Source organism: Thamnophis elegans, chromosome 3, assembly GCF_009769535.1.
Source record: "Thamnophis elegans isolate rThaEle1 chromosome 3, rThaEle1.pri, whole genome shotgun sequence".
Taxonomy (NCBI): Eukaryota; Metazoa; Chordata; class Lepidosauria; order Squamata; family Colubridae; genus Thamnophis; species Thamnophis elegans.
This window is the reverse complement of record NC_045543.1, coordinates 15,885,381-15,911,103: the sequence shown is the minus strand read 5'-3', so window position 1 is coordinate 15,911,103 and position 25,723 is coordinate 15,885,381. Positions and strand designations below refer to the sequence as shown.

The window sequence follows — 25,723 nt, the reverse complement described above, 5'->3', positions numbered from 1 at the left end:
ACAGCCCTCAAACTGCAGGAATTGGGTATAGCCAGTCTACAGAAAAGAAGGACTGGGGTGTGTTGTCTAGGGGTGTGTGTGTGACATGATAGCAGTATTCCAATATTTGAGGGGCTGCCACAAAGAAGAGGCGGTCAACTTATTTTCCAAAGCACCAGAAGGCAGGACAAAAAACAATGGATGGAAACTGATCAAGGATAGAAGCAACCTGGAATTAAGGAGAAACTTAAGCGAGGACAATTAACTAATGGAACAGCTTGCCTTCAAAAGTTGAAGTTCAACTTTTGTGTGAATTTTAATTTGGTTTGTCTTAAAATGAGTAGTGTCCAGATTCTCAGCTTATGTCTAATTTTGACAGCATATGCAGTTGGTATAAATTCTAGGAAACTAAGCTTGAGAAATAAGTCTAAGATTAAAAGTTGAAAGTGGTTTCTACTCCTCATACTTAGGGAATGGCTATGTTTGAATACTCAAACTGGGTGGTGATGAATTAGAGCTTCCGGACTGAGCAATGACCCGTTTTGAATATAGTTAGATTTTTATGTTCACAACTGCGATTGACTCTTCCCTCTCCTATATCTACTAGTTAAAATATATTAGTTGTGCTAAGAGGTACCATGAGGAATCAGTCACCAGACATATATTACACAATTTTGAGGCCACCTCCCTCCTTCGCATTCTTTCTAAGCTAAACCCAACCATTTTATTTCTCAATATAATGAATGCATCCCAACTTCTATTCAAGAGGTAAGAACCAGTTTATGGAGAAGATTCCGGAAGCAAAAGGGACTATTCTTTTTTCAGGATGCCTTCTTTTTCTCTTTGAGGAATAAATTCCCACTTCAGCAAGTGCTACATTAGGAAGTTCCTTAAATCTAAAGACAATCACAACTAAACTGGAACTTGGAGCAGATTTCTCTGTAAACCTTCAGAGGATCTGGAAAATTCTACGACATTTGATATGCAGACTTTGAAGAGCATTGATTGGGAATTTGCACAATTCAAATCTAAGCTTGTATTTGGATTTATGGACTGCATGATTTGGGTTGGTAAGATTGATCCATTCAACAAAAGAAACAACAGAATAAATGCTTGTATTGGCTCGACGGTAGTTTAAAACAAGAGAAAGGCAACAGAGAAAATATCAATACTTTATTTTTCTGAAAAGTTTTCACATGTGTTAATTAAAACAGCTGCAAGTGGAACAGCTTGAGAAAAAAGTGGCAGCGCAGGTAACTTGGTTTGGCTAATGCCCACTTGTGTACACAATGTACACTTGTTTTCTGAGCACCTGTGTTCCTTTAGTGTATTATAAGGCAGTGGTTGTTCAATAAGTAAAATCTGTATATATAGCTTTCAATTATATATATAATTCTAATCACAATTTTGAAGCTTCACGTGCAAAATAAAATGTACAACTTGCATTCCATAGTAAAGAAGCAACCAACTGAACAAATACCAATAATCAGGTTTTTTTTAAAAAAAAAAGAGAGGGAAAGGAAGTAGGCAAAACAACTTCATAAGCATTATTGGCATGACAACTTGAGTGAAGATACAAATTTCAGTGAGATTTCTTCCATTATAAAAGAATGGGGAAAGAACACTGATGAACAGTTTTTTTTTAATTAGTCCTGATTTTATTCTATCCTGAGCAGCTCCACATCAAAAATCAAAGTAGCATTGGATGGGATAACTCCAGGATGACCTGTTATTCCATATGCCATATCAGGTGTACAGGTGAGCTTTGCCCGTTGTCCAAGGCTCATCTGTCATTAGATGGTATGAAAAAGAGAGAAGAAAAATGTTGAGAGCCCCATGTCCCAGGATGCATCAAGTTTTAAAACTGGCAATAACAGTCAAAAGTTCTATATACCTTAAATCATGAGATCAAAACGCAATTCATGCCGCCAAATTTATTTCCTACCATTTTGAACCAAAAAATACTTCAAACATGTAAGCCAAAAATATATGTTAAAAAAGTGTGCTCAGAGCAAATTGATTGCTACACCGATAGGATCGTACCCCTGTTGGGAAGCCGTGCATGCCCCCTCTCCCCATTTTTGGGCACGATGGCTTCCCACAGCCCTCTGCCAGCGGAAATGGAGCGTGGAGGGATCGCACATGCATCCCCGGGCCCAGTTTTCGGCTACAACAGCCTCCTGCAGCCCTCTACCAACAAAAAAGGAGCTACATTTTCACTGACAGAGATACTATAGGCCAGTTATTTGTTTTCTAGGGCAGCCCCACTGGCCAGATCTAAGTAACCCACAGGCTGGATCCCTTGAGTTTGATACCCCTGGCTTGACTGGAAGGAGATTTTATCCTTGTGAGACATATTCATTTAAATTTAATTTTGTATACAACAAACCACTAGATGGAGACAACAGGTAGCTATTAGAAGCAAACACCTACAGAGGTGATTAAGGAGCTTGCTCTTATATAAATCCTAACAGGATTAAATAGGCCCCTTACTTCCTTGTAGAAGACGGTATTCTAAGTTGCTTACATAAAAAAGTGGGAAACATGGAAGCTCATATTAGGCAGAGTAAATACTCAACTGCTGTCAATTTGGTTAACTTCTCTCAATTAGTACAGAATGCCCTAAACTCACAAGGCCCTTCTAAGTTCATTTGGAAAACTTTAGGGATCCAGAAATGGTGTGTGGGTGATTCAGTTTCTAAGCTTACGTTTTATTCTCTTCAGAAGTGTTTCATATGAAATTGCAATCCCAAACGTAGAAGCAGGGGAGAAATCAAACAATCATAGGACCAAAAGGAGGAAATTATATAAAACACAGAAGAATCTGAGCAGAAAACGCAAGGAAAAAAGCCACCAAAAAAAAGATAGGATTATCTAATGCTTATCGGAAGCGTCCTGTTAAGTACAATGGATTTACTTAAAAGTAAATATGCTTTAGAACTGTTTGCCTGTCTGTACTAATTTTAACATACCAACACATACATTGCAGAGATTCTAAATTCATACCCTTCCCCCCCCCCTCTTTCATTTATGACACTGTTAGCGTTACGACTGTGGCATTTTCTATTCGGAAAAGATAAATTCTCTTACCTGTGCAGCTCCTTCTTCAAACCCTTTAATGACTTCTTGTCTACCAACCTTGAACCTGAAAGGTTTGTTTCGATCTCGGGAGGAATCAAACTTCTTTCCATTCTGAAGCATTCCTGTCAAAGCAACATAAACATTTCCTATTCTTGTCAGGTTAACAAGTTAACAATAAGCCAGGGGTGGGCTTCAAAAATTTTAGCAAGGTTGCTGGGTGTTTGTGGCTGTGCCGTGACCTAGGCGGCCTCCTACACCATGGCGGGGTGTGTGTGTTTGCCCTCTCCGGGCTCTAGAGGCTTTCCTCCACCCTCCAGGAGAGTGAAAACGGCCTCCCCGGAGGCCCTCTGGCCCGTTTTTCACCCTCCCCAAGCCTCCACGCACGCCCTGCACTTACCTGCATCCAAAATAGGCCGCGTGGTGACTCCGGGGAGGGATGGGTGGGGCCAGTTAGGAGTGGGACTTGGGGGTTCTCTGAACTGCACAGAATCTTAGCTAGAAGTTCTCCCAAACCCCTGCAAACCCCCAACAACCCACCTTTGTAAGAGGCATACCTCAGCCTAAACTAGTGGTTCCCAACGTGGAGCCCACGTCCCACAGGGTATGTGTGTGTGTGCACAATTTGATTTTTAATAGGTTCAATTTAAACCTTGTTTAAACCAAGTTAATGGACTTTTAGGCTTCCTCTGCGTGAGTAGAGTTCACTTTTTGAGTAAAGTAAGAATTATATGTCACGGCGGGGGGGGGGGAATCAGGATTTTAGAAATGCTTAGTTGGGGCATGGCCAAAAGAAGGTTGGCAACCACTGGGCTAAACAAAATTGACAAATTTATTACACAGGAGACTGGGTACAGGATAAGCTGAAGCCTCAAACAGAGGGCCAAGCTAAGATTAATAGGGACTTGAGATCCCAAGGCAGTGTTTCTCATCATTGGAAACTTAAAATTGTATGGACTTCCTCTTCCAGAATTACCCAGTCAGCATTCTGAGAGTTAGAGTACATACTACTTCAAACTGACCCAAGGAATCTTGAAGATTGTAGGGAGGGAAAGGCTGGTGGCCTCTACAGTAGTAGCAGCCAGGGATGCTTACCGATATAGCCAAAAGGATTGGTATCCCTCCACCTTTCCCCTTATTTACAAGAATACGTCACCTCTACATCAGAATCAAAAATATCTGCTCCATGGATAATGGAATAAAGAATGGAATAGTGTATACCACTTATTTGTGTCAATTGAAACATATTTCAGGGCAAATTGGGATTCTTTAGGGAAAAGTGGAATGGTACTCATACTTTGGGGCACTGTATCTATGTATATACAGTTCCAGGTCAGTTAATGCTAGAATACATTTTTTTTGTTTGATTTAATTTACTCTTACGGTTCTATTCTGTTGCAAGGTATTTGCTTGCAGTATTCTAAATAGGATTGTCATTATACTTCAAGTGCCAGACTGGGAAGGAGCAGCACATTTCTCACTTTTATGTAACCACCCTCTGTCAGTACTGCTGCCTGCTAAAATCCCAAGTGTCATCCGGACCGATTGGCAAGCAAAGCAGCTTTAGCAAGGTATCCAGTTACAGATGAACAAGATGATCTTTAACTGTTGAAGGGAAAAGATGACATAAACACAAGCTTTTTAAAAAGCTCCCCAAGGAAACTCCTCCAAATGGGAACTTGTTTTTTTCTTTTTTTTTCTTTTTTGGGGAATTTTTTTTCTAACTCTTCTCCTAAAGAAGAGTACATTTCTCTACAACAACTTGTGAAGTAGATTAGGCTCCGGGATGCTGACTGGACACAATCGTTGTACAAAAATCATAATTTGATTTGTTGGGTTTTGGCTTAGAGTGTATTATGAATAATAGTGCAACGTATTAGTGATGGGGTCAAGGCCGCCCTGTCAATGAAGTTCATATGCCTGCTGCAACTTCTTTAATACATCTTAATTCAAATATGTATTTTCCTGAGCCTGCACAGCTACTGTGTCAGTCCAGGAAAAGGCACAGCTCCTTCAAAGAGCTACCAGCAGGTAAAACGAAGTTGGCCATTCTGGGTCCAAAGAACCCAGTGTCCATTTAGGTTTGAACACTTCACATTATAATTCCTATCCCTCTGTAATATTCTCTAATAAAAAATACACTTTGTGATTTTTTGACGATGGGAAATTGCTCATGTCCTAACGCAGCAAAATTTCCCAAACCACGCTCCAGTTGGTCTAAAATTATGCTTGTGGAATGCAGGGTTTAGTTCTGCCAGACATAACAATACTTCTGTAGCGTCAAAAGTTCACCTTCGAATTCATGTGTACGTAAACATTCCTCCAGAAGTCTGGAAGATTATCTAAGTGCTTTTTGGCAAAGCTTCAATGAGCCTCAATGCTCTCCTTAGAGAGATATTACTTCTATCCTACTACTCTCCCATAAAACCCATTTTACCCATGTCTTTCTGATGGTGAAATCATAAACATTGGCTTTAGCCAAAACAAGAGGCTTCAGTTTCTTTTGAGCAGGGCGTAATGTATCTCTAGAACCCATACAGTGAGAATGTAACTCTGATAAGTGAAGTCAAAGTTTATAAAATGTATACGCATTAGACCCCCATTGTCTAATGACATAGCCAAAGCCACTGGCCAAGTATCCCTTTAATTGAGTTGACTGACTTTGAGGCCAATTATTTTTTCACACTCGCAAACTGAATGCTAGATGATTTTTCATGCCACATATAAACCGACACCACTATGGTGTTATAATTAATAATAGATAAATGAGTAATAAGATGGCAGAAAACTTATGCAAACTTTGGAGGACTGGGCAGGAGCTGTGTATATTTTCCAACATGCATTACTTACTTTCGTTTTGTTTTCTTGCCTAATGCTATTGCAGGGTTCAGTCTTTAAAGAGTTATTACAAATAAGAAAACTTTAAAAGACATCAAAGAGCAGAAATTGCAGGCAGACAGGGAAGAAAGTTAGATTATTTATCACAGAAATATAAAAACGGTTCAGAGAATTGGAAACAATGCTACTTTGCATGAAACTGCAGCTCTAAACACACTGGGACCTGCTAAAAGGTTTATCTTCCTACTCATCATAAAACCTTGTCTTTTTGGAAACATAGTGAAATGTGACTTGAAAAGTGTTGGAATGTGGGAAGATGCCTGAATACTAAGACTAAGAGAGTAACAACTGTGCATTTTCTGTTCTTCCTCTTCAAATTACTATTACCTCCAGTTCTAGAATACATCCTAGACTATTTAATCAAACGATACATTCCTACAATTCTGCATTGCAGTTCAGATCACATTGACCTCCTCGCAACCTGATTGTGAAAGTACATGTGGTGGCTTAGATCCATATCGGGCAGTGATGACAAACCTTTTTCTTACAGCGTGCCAAAATTGCAGCTGTGGGCACGATAGCCCGTGCATGTGTGCCCACTCAATCCTCCCTGTCCACCTGCGCATGTGTGCACAACCCCTCTCCAGGCTCTGGAGGCTTTCCTGAAGCCTGGGATGGGCGAAAATGGCTTCCCCTGTCCCCACGCAGGCCCTCCAGAATCCAGAAACAGATCATTTCCAAACTTCCAGTTGGGCCGTTGGGCCATTTTTTGCCCTCTCCAGGCTTCAGGAAAGTCTTTGGAGGCTGGGGAGGGCAAAGAACAGCTCCAACTGGAAGTTCAGAAACGATCCGTTTCTGGCTTCCAGAAGGCCTCCAGGGGGCCTGAGGAGGCCATTTTCGCCCTCCCTAGGCTTTAGGAATGTCTCTGGAGCCTGGGGAGAGTGAAAAATGGCCCGAACGGGCCAACCAGTAGTTCGGCAGGTTGGTCTACATTTTTTAAAGAGAATTGTGAGAGCAGGAAATGCTGAATGCATTCGCTCCTTAGCTCCCCACAAATTATGATTTAAACAAATTTTCTTTCCAACTGTGCTGGTTAGTGCAGAAAGTGAGCCAGCCTAGGAAAAAATAATCTAAATTGAAAGAATGTAGAATGCAAGGCAAAAAATATTGCTCCTTTTATGCCTTGCAGCCCATCTGGGTTAATTAGGGTTTTGTAATCATGAGAACACAATTTAGAACATTCAACTACATTATGAAGTAGTGCTGCACCAAAGATGTGCTGATGCCTCAGGCCCCCTCAGGACTTATGGCTTAGTTGAAAAATTAAACGGCCAGCAGATAGTATGAACATCTGCCAAACCCTAATATAGCTGCAGCTGTTTTGAACTATAATCTAAAACGTCGTAAAGGCATGCGATATGGACAGTTTCGCCTTGATTTGAATACATGTTTTATGGATCCAAGGAATTGTCCCTGATTTTCCAACACGATTTTCATTTTCTTCTAAATCCGGATCGGGCCCTATAAATGCAGTAAAATATTTCGCAGCTTGTTATTTGGGGAATGTCTAACTCTGCCACTGCTATTAATAGCTCTTGCTACGAGCCTGTCACGATTTTGAAAACCCAATACGGCTTTGGCTTCAGAATTGCTCATCATCTCCAACGCAGACAGTCACTGAGTACAATTTTTTTTTTTTGCAAGGCTTGCAAGTTAATTGCCGTTTCCTATGTCCTCCTTTAACCAATGCAGCACGTAGGATCTTAGACAGTGGCAGAGGCATTGACTGCCTGGTTACCTTTCATTTCAGAGATGCAAGTCAGCAATCTGGAAGGCTTGGACTGAGCACTTCATCTACAGTGAATATTACTGAGACTCTGTCATTTTGATATTGAGATTTAGTGGGCTGCTTTCAGATCCGTTTAGCTTTTTCAAACCAAGGAACATTCGGTGTATTTTGTATTCAGAAGTTACTTGTGCTTCATTCATAGGCTGGCATGTGTGGCTCTGTATGGTTCCACCACAAATATGCGCACAACAAAAGCGCGCCTGACTAAACCGCGGTGTCTAAAGCGCGGTGACAAAACCGCGCGACGAATTAGCGACTAATTAGCCCTAAAGCGCGCCGACAGAAGCGCGCTGTAACGTAACCCTCAACCTAACCCTCAACCTAACCCTCAACCTAACCCTCAACCTAACCCTCAACCTAACTGTAAATCTTACCTTAAATGAAATCGCGCTTCGGTCGGCGCGCTGTTGTCGGCGCGCTGTTGTTGGCACGCTTTTGAAATCGCGGTTTTAGCGCCGCGGTGTTGTCGGCGCGCTTATGACATTCGCGCTTTTGACGGGTCACGGCTCTGTATAGGATACATTTTTACCAGCCCCAGCTTACTTTATTATGACTGTGTATCAGAGGTGGCAGGTTCTGACCAGTTCTGGAGAACTGGTAGCAGAAACTTTGAGTAGTTCGGAGAACAGGTAAATACCACCTCTGACTAGCCCCACTCCCATCTATTCTCTGCCTCCCAAGTCCCAGCTGATTGGGAGGAAATGGGGATTTTGCAGTATCCTTTCCCCTGGAGCAGGGAGGGAATGGGGATTTTACAGTATCCTTCCCCTGCCCCGCTCACCAAGCCACGCTCACAGAACCAGTAGTAAAAAATTTGAATCCTACCACTGCTGTGTATAAATGGATATGCATAAAAGAGAAGAAAAAAAGAGAGAGAAAATTAAAAGGTGATGTCGGGTGGAAAAATAATGAAAAATGGAGAGCACTTATTTTATGCAGTACTCCAACCACCAAAGCATTTGTCATAAGAAAAAGATGCGTAACCTGTAACGTTCTCATTTTTAGTCTAGGTAAAACTTGATCGTTTTGATCAACATTGCTATTAGTTTTTATCTCCTTCTTTGCTTACCAAAATACCTGAATCAGACCAAAGCTAAAAAAAAAAACTGCAACCAGAAAGGGGATTGCTGAATAGTCCTTCTAAAACTTTTGCATCAAAATAAAACTTGATAGCAGATTCCTTACAATCCATTCATTTTTACTCCAACTTCTATAGATCACTCTCTAGAGCATAGATGCTGAAACCTTTGGCTTGCCTGAGCTACATTGAGTGAAAAGGAATTCTCTTGGGCTGCATAAAATATATGTAAAATACAGGTAGTCCTCAACTTACAACCACAATTGTGCCCAAAATGTATGTTGCTAAGTGAAAAATTTGTTAAACCAGTGTTGCCCCATTTTATGACTTTTCTTGCCATGTTCGTTAAGTGGACCGCTGCAGTTGTCAAACAAGTAACACGGTTGTTAAGTGAATCTGGTTCCCCCATTGACTTTGCTTGTCACATGGTCACAAAAGGGGATCACATGTCCTTGGGACATTGCAACCGTCATAAATGTGAGTCAGTTGTCAAGCATACAAATGTAAACCAGGTGACCATGGCGATGCTGCTATGGTTGTGAGTGTGAAAAATGGTCATGTCACTTTTTTCAGTTCTGCTGTTTTGTTGAATGGTCACTAAATCTACTGTTGTTAGTATAGGACTACCTGTAGTTAATGCATATAAATTGCACAATGTTAGAAGTTTACAATGTTGTGGGGCTGCATTATTAGCTGTTCAGAGCTGCATGTGGCCCATGGGATGGACATGCCTGGCACAAGGTATGGTCCTCCTTAGGAATGAAGTGAAGATGTTTGCCATGCTGAACTTATTATATGGCTTTAGCCAAGCCACCATCACTTAGCTTAACCCTCTTCCCTTTCTGCAGTAAACATACTGAAATCCAAGATATTATTCTAAAGCTGTTTTAACTTGTTTCCAACTTTATAATATGTCCATATTTATATGCATGTAATTTGTGGTCATAACTTTTACCTGGTCAAATGCCCAGAAATCTCTGGTTACTGAATGGCATAAAGCAGTTACTGCATTATATGCAAATGACATGTAATTGTTATGCTTGGTTTATTTATTGAATTCTACAGGTACTCTTCAGAAATGCCATGTAGTCTGTTTGAAAATGCAACCTTTATTTTTACTCCTATGGTAATGAGCAGCTGCTACTCAGTTCTTTATCGATCGAATGGATTCCAGGTATGGGGCCAAGAGAGCCACAGGGATTATTTTGAGATTTATTACGAAAGTTAATGTTCTGTATGATACTGCAAAATACCGAATGCCCTGTTGCTTTTAATCAACTTGTGCATTAGCCTTTAATCTTTCATAGGCTGGAAATATACTAGTTATTATTTCTCTATAATATTATAGTGCACCAGTTCCGTCCCTACCTGAACCGGGAGGCACTCGCAACAGTCACTCATGCCCTCGTGACCTCAAGACTGGACTACTGCAATGCGCTCTACATGGGGCAGCCCTTGAAGGGTATTCGGAGACTTCAACTCGTCCAGAACGCAGCCGCGCAAGCGATTGTGGGTGCACCTCGGTACACCCACGTTACACCTATCCTCTGCGAGCTGCACTGGCTACCGATCAGTCTCCGGATATGCTTCAAAGTGCTAGTCGTACCTTATAAAGCCCTTCATGGTATTGGACCTGGGTACTTGAGAGACCGCCTGCTGCCAATTACCTCCCAAAGACCCATTAGATCAAACAGGGTCGGCCTCCTCCGGGTTCCGTCTACCAGCCAATGCCACCTGGCTACTACCCGGGGGAGGGCCTTCTCTGTGGCAGCTCTGGCCCTCTGGAACGAACTCCCCGCAGAGATTCGGACCCTCACCTCTCTCCAGGCCTTCCGAAAAGCCGTCAAAACCTGGCTTTGCCGGCAGGCCTGGGGTTGATGAGTTCCCCTCCCCACTCAACCTGTGTGGTTGTGTGATTCTTGGCTATTTTAACTACTTGTATTGTGTTCTATGTTCCCCTTTTCCCCCTTTGAGTTGTTCGCTGCCCTGAGTCCCTCCCGGAGAAGGGCGGCATACAAATAAAATAAATCTAAATCTAAATCTAAATCTAAATACTAAATGTGTATTTATTGACCACATGTTAGACTTTTCTATCTAATTCTCCAATGAAGTTTCAGATATGTTAATCTATTCCATATTCTACAACTGGCTTTCCCAACATGTTATATTTTACACCAGGAGTGTCAAACTCAAGGCCCGTGGGCCAGATCCAGCCCACGGGGTGCTCACATCTAGCCCATGGGACTGTCCTGGAAACAGCTAAGGCCCAGCCCACAGTGCCTCTGCCAGAAAAAACAGAGCTTGGGAGGGCTGCGCACAATCCTCAGAGGCTCCGTTTTTGGCCATGACGGCCTCCTGCAGCTCTCTGCCAGAAAAAAAACGGAGCTTGTGGGGACTGGACGCAGAGCCCCCAAGCTCCTTTTTTTGCTGGCAAAGGGCTGCAGGAGGCTGTCGTGGCCAAAAACAGAGCCTGGGTGGGCTGACTGATGTTGAGTTGGCCACGCCTACCCTGGCCACCTCCCACCCATCCCCAGATCAAACACAATCCTGATGCGGCCCTCAATGAAATTGAGTTTGACACCCCTGTTCTATGTGTTGAAAAGGCTTATTGTACCACTGATTTGCAAACATCTGCCATGGGCCTAAGATTCACTTATTACTTTTCAGGATAACACAAATTATTATCCTATAAATACCTGCTGCTCAGAGTCACCTCAAACTGTGAGATGGTCACCATATAAATTTCATAATAAAGGAATAGCCAAGTATGCTGCAAGTAGTGAGCCCATGTACAGAATGATCACCTATGGATGCATCAAAACATTGCTAAAGGAAATAATGAGACAACATACTGAAAATTGCCCTCAAATAGAAACTGTCAATGGCAGGAGAAGATTGAAAGCCAGGTTCAAGCATAGGATAAAAATTCCATATTAACCTTTGATTACCCATTAATAAATTGGAAGAGGCCATTTAGATTGTCCCCCACGTAGTAGTGCTGGATTCCAAATTCAAGCATCCTTAACCGATGACTGACCAGCATCTGTTTAAACACATGTTCCAATCTCAAATTGCTCTTAATATTCAGGAGGTTTTGGATTTTTTTTTCTTGAATTTGTCTCACTAACTTAAATATTTTATGCCTTGTCCTACTTCAGAAACAACAAAAACTTGATCTTGGCGTTCTACATAAAAGGGCCCCAACCTTTTGGGCACAAGGGACCGGTTCCATAGATGCAGGGGACTCCAACCTTGGCAACTTTACGACTTTGGACTTCAACTCCCAGAATTCCTTAGCCAGAGCATGATCCCTGCCACAGAGAAATGTTTTTCTGTGGACCGGAGGGGACATGGTTTCACATGCTTCCTACATCCCACGAATAGGTCTTCACTTGTTTGCGCAGACCAATTGATGGCATGCTGCGAACCAGTGCCAGTCCACAGACTGGGGGTTGGAGATCCCTGTTCTACATGGCTTCCTATCAGATATTCTAAAAGATTTTCCTATCCTACTTCAGATTTTTTTCTTCCTCTATCATCTAGTTTGCCTTTTTCAAAACCCATTCCAGTTTGCCTGAATTGTTGCATTTTAATAACCAAAGTATCTAACGTATGACCAATGCCAAATATGATGGAATTATATTGATTGTACAAAAATGCTTCTCCTGCAGCAGCCTAATATTGTGAATGTTTTTTTAAACAAACTTGTCTATCTCTTTTTTCACTAGCGACTCATTCCAATATGCTTTTCACAAGTTCCTTGGCTAGGTATCAAATGACATTAGCAGAGTGTCTGAACTTAGTTTGGCAAACAGGAACTTTCTCTGAAGCTATTTGATTTTCAAACCCCATTTCAGAGAAGAAATGTGGAGACAAAAAAGAAAAACCCACATGACTTTGCCACAGGGAACCTTCTCTAACTGAAACAAGGGAGTTGCCAGTTAAACTTTTGCATATATGTCACCTGTAGGTATATGCAAATGTTTTGATGCAGAAATGTTCCAAATTCTGAACGTCCTATTAGGCCTTTTCCAAAGATGGAACGTTTTGTCTTGAAGTATTCTGCATATTTCTATTGGTATTGAAGAAAACTCCTGAAAATGCCATGGACAGTGAAGAAAACGAATAAATGGATCATTAAAATAATCAATCCAGAGTTTTCACTAGGGCACAAATAACAATACTTACGTTATCCTACTTTGTACATGGAGACATATTTAAAATTGCTCTTAGGATCTGGTTTTTTTTTTTAATTTGCCCGACTAACTTAAGTAGTAGAGAGAAGTTCCATATTCCATATTCCTATAGAAAGAAGTTCTCTGAGGATGGACTCCAGCATGAGTCTGAAAGCTCAGAAGAGTAAACTTCTGTCTCAGTGACTGACCCAGATTGGACCACGCAACATTATCCTGGGACAGTATATTTGCCTTCATTTGTGAAGAACTATCTTCTCCAAAGTAGACTCTAATGCTGGGAAAGGTGGAAGGGAATCGAAGATGACCATCAGTAAGGGGGATGGATTCAGATACAGTGGCAATGGGTATAATGTTGGAAAACCAGGTTAAGGAGAAAATCTATTTATATAGTCACTAAGAGTCAACAACAACTTGATGGCACTTAATTAGTCACTTACGGTATCAGAAACAGGTAAGTATTGCAAATTGCAAGCATAAGAGCTTTATTTATTGAGTAAGTGTTGAAAGCTTATCACCCCATCTCTCAGTAGACTTATAAATATAGCATATTCTCTAATGAATTTAACACAAAAATACAGACGCAGTCTGATAAGTTCTCACACCACTTATAAAGTCTGGAATAGCTCAGAGAAATAAGATGATCAGGACTATCCAAGCCAAATCTTCTCTCTTCCTCCCCTTTCCCAAACCAATCCCCCCCTTTTCTAACTGCCCTTTTTCCAGTTCACTTATTTTCTCCTGTATAATCTGCACTATCACTTTTGCTTTTATCCACCTTTTCCCCCCAAATTCATGCATACTCCTCTTCAGCCACCTGTTTTTGCAAGGAAACAAAAGAAAATACCCTTTATTTTTAGTATCACTCGCAAGAAAATAAAACAATTAGTCACATTCCCAGGCAGAAAGCAGAGTTTCAGAAAACAAACCTGTGAGATAGTAACCTCTTATCATACAAACAACCAACAGTTAAAAACTGAACTGAAGTCCATGCCCAACTCCCTATTCCCTGCTTTCTTGGCAATCAGATATTGCCATATATCTCAGAATATGTATGTATGTATGTATGTATGTATGTATGTATGTATGTATATATGTGTGTGTGTGTATATGTGTATATATAATACATACATACATACATACACATACATACATACATATACACAGCCCCAAAGCAGAGAGATACAGATGTTTCATTCTATCATGCTCCTAAATGGAATTATGTACACTTCACAAACTTGCATATATAAAGTTTCACTGAGGTCAGTATGGCTTATTTTTGAGCTTACATGAGGTTGATGTCTTTACTACAGGTAGTCCTCGACTTGCAACAGTTTGTTTACTGACCATTCAAAATTACAATGGTAAAGAAAAAAGATGACTTAAGTCACACTTCACACTTGCGACCTTTGCAGCATTCCCATGAACACATGATCAAAATTCAGATGCTTGGCAACTGGTTCATATTTATGATTGTTGCTGTTTTCCCAAGCCATCCCCTTTTGCAATCTTCTGACAAGCACAGTCAATGGGGAAGCCAGATTCACTTAACAACCGTGTTACTAACTTATTGACTGCAGTGATTCGCTTCACAGCTGTGGAAAGAAAGGTGTTAAAATGGGGACAAAACTCACTTAACAAATGTCTCATTTAATAATAGAAATGTTGGCTTCAATTGTGTTTGTATAGGGTATTCTTCCCTTAATAAGAAAAAAAACACCATTCAGTTAAAACCTTCAAGCCCACTGAAAAGTTTGTATTCTGTACAGTAGCTTCTCCAACATTTTTATAGGGAGAATATTTGGAATGTGGAGAAACTGTTGTGGGTGCTTTTACAAATGTCTGTCAGCCAGGCCACAATGTAAAAATACGTAGAATGTTCCTGCATATAGCCTCTGCTCTCCCTTTCACAAGATATTCCATTGTCTCTCTTTATCCTTTTCCTCTTTCTGGGTGGATGAGCGAACTTTTTCATCACCACCAAAAGTCCCGCTATGCCACACTCTTATCACACCCTGAGCTGCAGACAATCTTTTTTTTTGTTGTTGTTGCCAATTGGATCCTGCTGGGTACTGGAGGAAGCAACCATATAAATCTCTCTGTGTTTAAAATATAGGAGTACAACACTTGTTCTCCACGCAGGAAACATTTGGTGGAAAACCACTCAGGACGTTACTGCTTATCTTAATTTTGCTCACCCTTGCACTCCCCAGTCTAAGCAAGAGAGTCTAGTTTCCATTGGCACAGAGCCACATATTAAGGAAAGGTTTAAGAGAACTCTCAGCTGGTGTTCTCTGCCAACAATAGATACCAGCAGCAAAAATATTTACAGAAGTAGAGTAGGGCTGAAAGTGGGAAATCAGTCTAGTGCTTAATATAAACCCAAGAATACAATCAGAGGAACTAGTGACCTGTGTTGGCTTACCTTGACCTGTGGAGAATGTCTGCACAGGATGCCCTGACCCAGGGAAAAGTGATTAAGTCCCAGATGCAGACTGCTCTTCTGAGCCCAAGATCTCTTTCGCACATGCCATTCTGCCCAATTCCTCCTCCAACGACAAATTTATAGCAACATCCTCAATGTTGCACACACATTTTTATAAGAACTGAGCTTAAAGCTTAAAACATCAAGATACAAAATGTGCACCAATGTTGTGTTTCAACAAGAAGCAGCACTAAAGGAAACCGCTGGGCTGCTAGTATCTTAGACAGAAACCCTTTTAATAGCATTAATTGTGATCTCTGCCAATTGTCAGTTGTGATGGGGAAAAGATCTGGGCATGCTGCATAAAAGCAAACTGATTGGCTCCAAGCCAGAATCATATTCAAAGATGATCAATGTCATCTTCGGTGCATCTGTGAAGGGGGCAGGCAAACATTTTTTCTAGCAGAGGCAACATCCCCCCCGTCCCCCGTCCTCTCACCCAAACTGTTCAGCCTCTGTAAGAGCCACTGGACAACTAAAAGAAAATGAAGCCTAAGCTGAGAATTTTCTTTACATTTTTATTGCCATATTTTTATGAATATGAATTTCACAGAAAACGTGGCTAGAAGCTAAAAGGTTTCCATTATTAGCCATGCCCATATACCATATTCACAAATCAGAAAAGTCTGTCCCTTAAAAAAAAACTGTTTGTAAAAATGAACTTGAGACAGAAAAAAAATAGGATTGGTTCTTACTTGTTCTTCTTTTTCTACTTGACACAGTACTAGCAGCTGTTCATATCCAACGGAGAGACCAAACTGATGCATCAAGAGGTCCTTAATCGCACCAGCAATTATTCACATATTATCACCTCTATGACTTATTTCCAATCACTCATAAATACTTTTCACACTAGACTGTATTTTCACACATTGTCTGATCTCATGGAAAGGAAATAAAACATGTGAAGGAACAGGTGCTAGCAATTCAGATAGAGTGCAAGTCGCTCTTTTAGAAGTGGTGTTTGCCGATAAAAAGCTGCATGGCGAGATTGTGGTCAAAAGGTGTAGATTCCGTCAACGTATGGTTGGGTTGTACATTTGACTGCCAATCACTTGCCTGCCAATTATTGTGGCCAGCTTATAATTAAAACTTTTCTTTAAAGTTAAAAAGACAAAAAGAAATCAGGACCAGCCTCAAAACAACATACTACCAAAATACAGGTAGTCTTTCAACTTATGATCACAATTGAGCCCAGAATTTACATTGCTAAGTGAGAAATTTGTTAAGTAAGTTTTGCCCAATTTACAACCCTTTTTTTGCCATGTTTGTCAAGTGAATCACTTCAGTTGTTGAGTTATTAACAAGGTTGTTAAGTGAATCTGCCCTTCCCATTGACTTTGTTTGTGAGAATGTCGCAAAAAGATGATCACCTGACCCCGGGACACTGCAACCGTCATAAACATAAACCACTTGTCAAGCATCTGAATTCAAATCACATGACCATAAGGATACTGCAACAGTCATAAGTCTCTTGTGCAATGCTGTTCTAACTTTGAATTGTTACTAAGTAAAGTGTTGTAAATTGAAGAGTATCTATACCCCATTTTAGCAGCAGTCAAACTCTACCCTGTCCCAAAGCTTGGGATAATAGACAAATCTCTACAAGTTGCTTGAACGTTATCAGGATGGAAACCATCCAAACATCTGGGTATTATGATACCAAACAGGATGGGATTATTTGATAAGTGAGACTACATCTCCCACAAACATTGATCCTATTATTCTTGTTGGGAATGGAGTGGAATTTGTAGTTGCTTTTCAAAATATTTGGAAAAGCAACTAGATATTCAGTCCTTTGATTAAGAATCATCAGGACTGAACTGCTGCCTCTGGTAGCTATTAAAGGTATAAGATCACTGGCATAAAAAGCAAAGTGGCTATTTAATCTACAGTATATCCTTTCAAGCATCCCAGCCTTCATAATATCATTGGGATGCATCGCTCAAGTCTCTTTCATTTACAGTGTCTGACATAGGATCCAGGCAAAAAATAGAACTTGGACATAGTTAAACAACCACAGTAAGTAAGAAAAAGCCAAAATGTTTATAAGACCTCCCTCCCCTAACCCTAACCCATGGTTTTGGTGGAGTGGGGATTTTTCAATCCGCTGTTTTCTATTTTTTCCTTTCCTTGGAAAACCAAATTAAGGAAATGTAAATATAGTTTCCTTAGAGCCCAAGCATGGTTCATTCATGCAGTTCTCTTGGCAACAAGACAGAAGTGGTCTGCCAATGTGCTCTTCTCAAATGTTCCCCCAAGTAGTAACTAATGCCAATCCATCTTAGCTTGTGAGATTGTTTCAGGTTGGTTAAGTGCGGCTATGTAGCTGCACTAGAATGAAATAGCTCTACAATGTCCTAACTTGTATTTGGAAGCAACCTTATCTGGGCCAGAGACATTCCTTTTTTGGTGATTGGTTCAGATGCAAGTATAAAGTCACAGAGCCTCAGGTTGCACCATTGTGCATTTAAATTGATATATTCTATTATTTGATGTGCATAAAGTGTTCTCGTTTGGAGAATTTTCAGCTAGTTTCATGCAGAAGAGTTCTTACATCTTTAACAGTGCAGATTTTCTTGATGGCAAGTCAGAGCAACTGAGATGTTTAGGAATTCAGCTCTAATTAGAGGAGTGGATCACACTCATTGGCCTTGCCTTTTCTTTTGTTGTTGTTATATTCTTATCCCACATTTTTACACTTCATAGGCTGAAGGACTACTACCTGCTTTGTTTTCTAATTTTTGGAAGATGGTGTAGTTGAGCAGCAGGAACATGATGGTGGGCATGGAGGTCACAGCATAATCTCATTCCTGCAGGTCTATTGCATGGGTTCTAAGCAGGCCTAAAGTTATAAGAATAGCGATGCTGTTAGAAATAGTATCAGTGTATTATGTACTCCCTATTATAGTCCGTCTATTTGTAACCTTTAATTGGGTGAAGCGGTGCGTCACATGGCAACAATTTCTGAACCAAGATACCTCAAATAGGCTAAATTACAGAATGCATCAAAAATCTGGGACCTACAACTTCTATGGGATTAGAATTTGGCAAAGTTGTGGTCACTACACTACATCATCCATATATCTGGTCTATAGTTTCTTCGGACAAAACCTGTCTTTTTGAGGGGTGTCAAAGTGGCGGCCAACAGGCCAGATATACCACACACGGGCCAGGCCCATCCCAACTCTGCAAAGGGAAAAAAAGTCACATGACAGCAACATAACACTGCGAGTTTGACACCTGTGTTTTACATTGATTAATTTCACAAACTGCCAACCCATAGTAAACTTAAATATACAACAACTCGCTAAGTTTTCACACAATGCTAGCCATAAATCACAAGTGAATAAATGTGTGTATAGCACTGTTAAAAAACAGAAATATGGAAATCAAACCACTATTTATATTATAGTCACTTGTTACTTGTATTCCTTGATTTATTATCAGAACTTGCTCACTTTTACAGCTACTTGAAGCACCCCCAGCACATAACTATGATTTGCAATGTTTTATGCTAGTTTAGAGCATTTACTTCTGGTTTCCAGCATAAAATGCCCATTGGGGAAAATGAATTCACTTAACAATTGCTGCATTTGTTTAATGATGTCATTAGTAGTAACTTCTAATTCAGTCACATGGTGCCTTGACTTACAACTGCAATGACTTAGGACTGTAATTCTAGGCTTATTTATCATCACAGATGGCTACCTGTATATACTTCTGCTTACTTTGCTTCTGTAGTGTAAGTATCCCATAAAGCACAGATGCTACTAGTTTTGGCCCATTTCATTTTAAATTAAAGCAACAAGCACTAATAATTTATCATTCCTGTTATGAAGGAAGATGAAATATGAAAACAAGAACTACCACCTTAATTATTTACATAGTATGATTACCAATATAAATTATTAGTAATTCAATTCACAATATTGTAGTCCTCTTAAGTTTCTCTCATTCTAAAAAACAGAACACTAAACAAGGAAAATGGGAATTTTATTGACTACATCTGGGACTTCTACAAAGCAACTATTTCTGCAGAGTCTCAGAAGACATGTTTTACACAAAACATACAAACTGTTTTCTTTGCTATTAAGAATCACTAAATACTCCCACAACTCTTGGCAATCCATTTTATAGATAATCAGATTAATTTTCTGGGAAAAGAAAAATCTCCCATCTTTTGAGGCATGGTAATGATGTAGCGAAAAATTGCCATATAAATGAACATCCCACCTTAGGTTACAACAGTTTTGAAAAGATGAAGCTTTGCAAAAACAATAAAATTGCAGGTGTATGTGTAAGTGTGTGTGTGTGTGTGTGTGTGTGTGTGTGTGTGTAGCTAATCCAGTTTTGGCTGCTTTATCTTTCCTAGGGCATAGTTACAATGTGTGTGGTGATGCAATTTTCAGTAATGTTACTTCCAGTGCAATTTGCATTACACTGTAATAGAGGTATTCCATCTAGCTAGGAAGACACATATATCTTCCTATTAGATTATATTTCTTTATCAGGCACCTGGTTTCCTTCTGGAATCAAAAAGCATACTTATTACAGTCCTCAAGCTTGCTCTGTCTTGAATCAAATGGATTCATCAGTGCACAATGGAAAAATTCAAACATGAGGGAAAAAATTGTAGAAGAAATCACAGAAAAGCCAAACTACATTTCTGGTATAGAAGGAAGGGGGAGAATATATGAAAAGTATCCTTACTTCCAGAGTGCGCAAATATTTGACAATTAGATTACTATCAGACTTGGAGAAGGATTGCTCACTCTAATTCTGTACCAATTTTTACTTACTGTGTTGATATTCTACATTTCCCCACATTGATTTTATTTCTATCACATACAAAACTGTCTTCCCTAATTTTATCTCTAAAACAGCCCTTCATATAGGTTGTGTCAAGAGAGAGTAACTGGACAAAATTCAGCCAGTGAGATTCATGATCAAGATATTTCTAATTCAAGTTTAATAGCCATCATTTTTAGATCCAATTCTGTCACGGTTTCAAAGTCACTGTATTTACATCAAAATTACAGCAGCAAGGTACCAGATCCATTTTACGTCTGATACGAATACTGTTTGCAAGAATTGATGTTATTAACTGTCTACTCCCACATATTCACTTAGCTTTGCTACATAAATATATACTACATATGGCAATTCTTACCAGAAGGGAATAAATGGGATCTGAACAGCCATATTATGAACCAAGGGACTCTTCCCAGCAACTCAGACTTTCTTCTAGAATTTAGACATAGAGCTAGAACATTTCATCATTTTGGAAACATCTGCCTCAAACATTAGGAGTAAATATTTGGTACTTCTAGTACAATCTGCTCTGAGATTTTGATGGAGTCTTTATTGGAATAATACTGATTATATTGGAAGGAATTCCTTTGTACTATAACTTCTTTAATTGGTTGTCACATCTGTAAAGATGAAGAAATCCTTGGATTCTAATGCTCCTTGCGTGATAGTTTTTTAAAGCTTCCATAATTCATTCTGGAATCAAGAGGAGTTCTACCTCTTCATACCTCAAAGACACTACCTGGAACACTATTATCCTGCCATCAATGATTGTGGAAGGGCATTAAACTCAAGGATGGGAAAAATAGCACACTAGCAATAGAAATATTTCTGCTACTAAATTGCTGTTTTCCAATTTACAGCCTCAACCTGTATCTCCATCAAGTTCACTCTTTACAAAGTGGAGTGGGCTGGGTAGGTGAGCATATAGCTGAAATGAAAATAAACAAATCACTTTATTCATAATGGACCTTACCTGTGTAATGGACTACACATGTTTGGCCTTTCTTTGGGAAAGTCCTTCCTGTTAAAAATATAAAACATGCTTTAAAAGAACATATTAAGTATCTCTTTGGTAAAATATATATTCTTTTAAAAAGATAAAACAGAATGAACCAATACATCAATCTATATAAGAAAAATAGAAAGCAGTTTAATAATTCAGTTTGGTTTTTAACACTATGGGTAATAGTAAAATCCAGTCTACATATGTAATGGAAAGTCACACACTGAACAATTACACACATAATCAGTGTAATGTCTCTATATTATTCCCCTCATTCTGGCATTCGTCATGTTTTCAAAATGTTATCCCACTAGGGAAAACCTTCCATATCAACTTATTGTCATATCTTTTATGGTCTCTAGTAAAATGCATCCCAGGAGGCACCTACATTGTGTTAACCACTACAAGGTTTTTTTAAGCCCAACAAATTGAGAATATGCCATGGTAATATCCTGTAACCTTTTCTTGCTGTACTTTGAAAAAGAAAAAAAAGTAAGGTTTAACCAGTTGTTATAGTCAGATAAGACTGGCTTTCTGGGGAACTAAGTTTTTAAGGAAGTCCAGAATACATGGGAATTTAGCCTGATCTTCAGAAACAAAATGCTAATAATTAACTTTACCAAAAAAAAAAACAAAGTGATTACTGAAAATGAATAGAAATAATACATCATTCATTCATTCACTGAATGAATGAACAAGGAATGTTACAATATATCTGAAGTTAGCTTTATAAAAGGGGAGTTAAAGTATAAGCGAAGGTACGATGCTAAAGTTAGTTAGCTTATTTTAGTGTATGATTGTTAAATGTTTATACCCCGTATTTGCTCTGGCAGGTTGGGGGGGGAGGGGGGGAGGGGATGTGGGATTGGGGGGGAGGGAAGGAAGGGGAAAGGTATACAATTGTAAAACTTATTAAAACTTTTTAATAAAAAAAATACATAATTATTACTAGTACCTTTTATTAAACATTGAAGGGTTATTTTGAAGCATGATTTCAGATACAAGCCAGTTTGGTCTAGTGGTTAAGGCACTAGGTTAGAAAGCAGGAGACTATGCGCTAAATTCCACCCTAGCCAGGAAAGCCAGCTGGGTGACTTTGGGCCATTCACTCTCTCTCTGACCTCTGATATGTTCACCACCTTGAATTATTTGTAAAAATAATAAAGGCAGGATACAAATAAAATAATAATGATAACTTTAACACAGGGGTCTCAAACTCGGTTTCATTGAGGGCAGCATCAGGGTTGTGTTTGATCTTGGGGAGCCACAGTGGGTGTGGCCAGGGTGGGCGTGGCCAGCTCAACGTCACTCTGGTGGCATGAACGCTCTTGCCAATGAAAATGGGCTCTGAGCTTTTAGGCTGTGACGGCCTCCTGCAGCCCTCTGCCAGTGAAAATGGAGTTCACAAGGGCCACCCACAGCCCTCCTGAGCTCTGTTTTCACTGGCAGAGACACCGCGGGCCGGTCATTCGCTGTTTCCAGATCTGGCCCCCCAGGCCTTGAATTTGACACCCCTGCTTTAACACATCCACATCTCCCTAGCTCAGGTCTTTGGGAAAGACTCAATATAGATGAGTAAATGGATAAAAATAATAACCCCAGTCTGAACATCTAGCTGAATGTGCAATGAATCAAAATAATAAACTAGCTTGTATACAGAAATCAACAGGTTTTTTTTTTACCAAATGACATTCATTCACAACTAATGTTTCCAGATTAGCAGTTTGATCAAAGGTTTGCAACATAGATCATCATAGACTAATGTTTTTGACAGATCAACCAGCCATATACGGGTGTAGTAAATGATCTTATTCTAAGAACCTTGCTACACATCTCCTTTAAAACTTACCGGTATTTGCTCAGCAATTATTAAAGAAAGGTTCTTGATTTTATCTGAGCAGGGTAACAGAAAAAAATCTCAGTTCACATTAACGGCCTATTTCCCACAGTAGCAAACTTAATGCCTCTGAAAAGCTAATAATCTTAATTTGAAAACAATAGCTCCCTTTTTTAATTTTCCCAGCAACTAGCCATCAGAAATATTCCTCCTCCGAATCAGGAAGTGCTAAATATTCATCATGACTGATAGAAACTGAAGAGTCTAGCCATCACTTCATCTAAATATTAAAGACGGAAAGCTTTGCAAAAACTTTATAACTAAGGTCAAGCATGCTGCGGCTATTTTAGGCATTCACAGGAGTCATTTTTTGTGTCATGAGATATGCTAAACAAAAATTTCACATGGAAATTCTGCAAAGATACCACAAGACCACATTTTGCCTATGCTGTGGATATTGAAGTCTATTATCTGGGAAACACATTATCCTCAACTGCAGATGCCATAGAAGGAAATCTGTGCTAGTTTGTGATGGCAAAAAATCAGAAAGTGAACATTTCCCAAATTAAGAGGGGTGGGGGATATTAACGAACATTAATGGTTTTTAACCCATTACAATTGTTAATTGATGAAGTACTTGTAATTTGTTTCACATGTAAGCTGCACCTGCTTAACCCAACCTGCCTTCCCCTCCTCGTACCCCACTCCAGTTTAAGATCTGCATCAATCTAGCCTCTATGCTAGGTTGCTAGAATTGGGTATGTCTAGTTTAATGAAAAGAAGGACTAGGGGTGACATGATAGCAGTGTCCCAATATCTAAGGGGTTGCCCCCAAAAGAGTGGGGTCAATCTATTCTCCAAAGCACCTAAAAGCAGGACAAGAAGCAATGGATGGAAACCAATCAAGGAGAGAAGACCAACTTAGGAGAAATTTCCTGACAGTTAGAACAATTAACCAGTGGAACAACTTGCCTCTAGAAGTTGGGAATGCTCTAACGTTGCAGGTTTTTAAGAGGAGACTGGGCAACCATTTGTCTGAAATGGTATCGGGTTTCCTGTCTGAGCAGGAGGTTGGACTAGATGACCTCCAAGGTCCCTTCCAACTTTCTTATTCTGTTATGCATCTGATGAAGTGCGCTGCGGGTTTATACTTTTTAATTAAATGGGATTGTTGGAAAAGATGCTATCAGAAATGGCCTTTAATAGCAAGAACTTTGCAAAACCAACATGGGTTTGCATCACCCCTCTTTAATATCCATTAATAATAATTAATACTCTCCTACTAATTATTGACCACTTCTCCCGATTCTCCCAAAACTGTGCTGCCAGGTGCTGCAGTTGTAAACTTGGCTGCTCTAAGAATAAAAGCCTTCTCCAGGTTGGCACCAAGAAACAGATCATCTCTGTCTGCTAAATGGTGATGGTCACTATAATTTGCTCTTGTTCCTAAATTACTTCACCATGCTTGGATTTATGCAGCTGTCAGTAAATGCCATTTAAATAAACCCTAATCGCTGGGGGTGGCTGCTCTTGCCAAAAACTGCAAATGAGTGACCCCATAGAGCCCTCTAAGATATTTTTTCCTTCTTTATGCCGTTCTGGAAAGACACCAGTCTCCGTTTTCTAAATCAGGAAGTCTCACGTTTTTCCTTGACAGCAACTCCTCCTTTTCTCCTGGCAATTTCCATTGCAGATTTTGCTTTTATAGCCTCTAGGTTCCCATTCTCTTTGGGCCACAGTTCCTAATATCTGGAGGAAAGCCATTCAACTCACCGTTTTTTGATCTGCAACTTCCATCAAACGCTACCAAAGACATTTTAGGAAACTAGCAACTATTTTATGTTATTTTATTTATGTACAAGATAACAGGAATAAGAACAAACATGGACATGAACACAGGAAATGGGTACAAATAAATGGGGACAATTTGGACAGGGAGGTGCGCTTATCTGGAAGCACAGATTATGGCAAAGGAAAGACAGCTGAGGATCAGAGTATATAAAAATTCATGAATGCACGGGGAGGTGCTACTCCATTCAGACAACTCTCCTTATTTCAAGTTTAGTTTATTCCATGGAAGAAGTCTATTCGCTCTTCCCATATACACTGATTTACCAGGACTGATGTTGCTCCATCACCTTTGCTGTGTAGCAAGCACACCCTTCTCGCGGGATAAAAAAATATATATCTCAAATTCGGCTTCCTGTCCCAAATAATGGACTCTGGTTTTCCTTCCATGTCTTCTTCTTTTCTTTTTTACATTCTCTCTCTCTCACACACACATACGACATCTACACACTTCCCCAAAAGATATTACCTTGGCCCCTGCAGCAGTTGCAGAGAAGGGGCAGTGGTGGCTGGGGCAATAGCGCGCCTCCTCTCCGGCTCCCTCCGGCTACAATCCCCCCCCCCCGCATCCTCCTACCTCCGCAGTCTCTATTCCAACGGCGAAAGTCACAAAGGGAGGTTAAAAAAAAAAACCAAACCCGTAGAACCGTACCGTCTCCCGGAGAAATGGTCTCGACTTCCACTCCCATGGCTATCCAACCGCAGCTTCCGTCCCCCACG

The 25,723-nt window shown here is 40.0% G+C and overlaps 1 protein-coding gene across 1 annotated transcript; it reads right to left on the bottom strand.

The window, feature by feature from the left end:
* Nucleotides 1-1,272: 1,272 nt before the first annotated feature.
* On the bottom strand, nucleotides 1,273-25,723 carry FKBP1B (FKBP prolyl isomerase 1B). Its single transcript, XM_032214470.1, has 4 exons — nucleotides 25,656-25,723; nucleotides 21,289-21,336; nucleotides 3,070-3,182; nucleotides 1,273-1,766 (listed from the first exon to the last, which is right to left on the bottom strand). The coding sequence occupies exons 1-4, from the start codon at nucleotides 25,690-25,692 to the stop codon at nucleotides 1,638-1,640; spliced, it is 327 nt and encodes a 108-aa protein (XP_032070361.1). The 5' UTR covers nucleotides 25,693-25,723; the 3' UTR covers nucleotides 1,273-1,637.

What these genes read in the sequence shown, in the direction of transcription:
- FKBP1B (XM_032214470.1), bottom strand. Translation starts at nt 25,692, where the DNA reads ATGGGAGTGGAAGTCGAGACCATTTCTCCGGGAGACG. An exon ending in GACCATTTCTCCGGGAGACG is followed by an intron (nt 21,337 to 25,655) that starts GTACGGTTCTAC and finishes TATTTTTAACAG; the next exon opens with GAAGGACTTTCCCAAAGAAA. An exon ending in TTGAAGAAGGAGCTGCACAG is followed by an intron (nt 1,767 to 3,069) that starts GTAAGAGAATTT and finishes ATCTAATGACAG; the next exon opens with ATGAGCCTTGGACAACGGGC.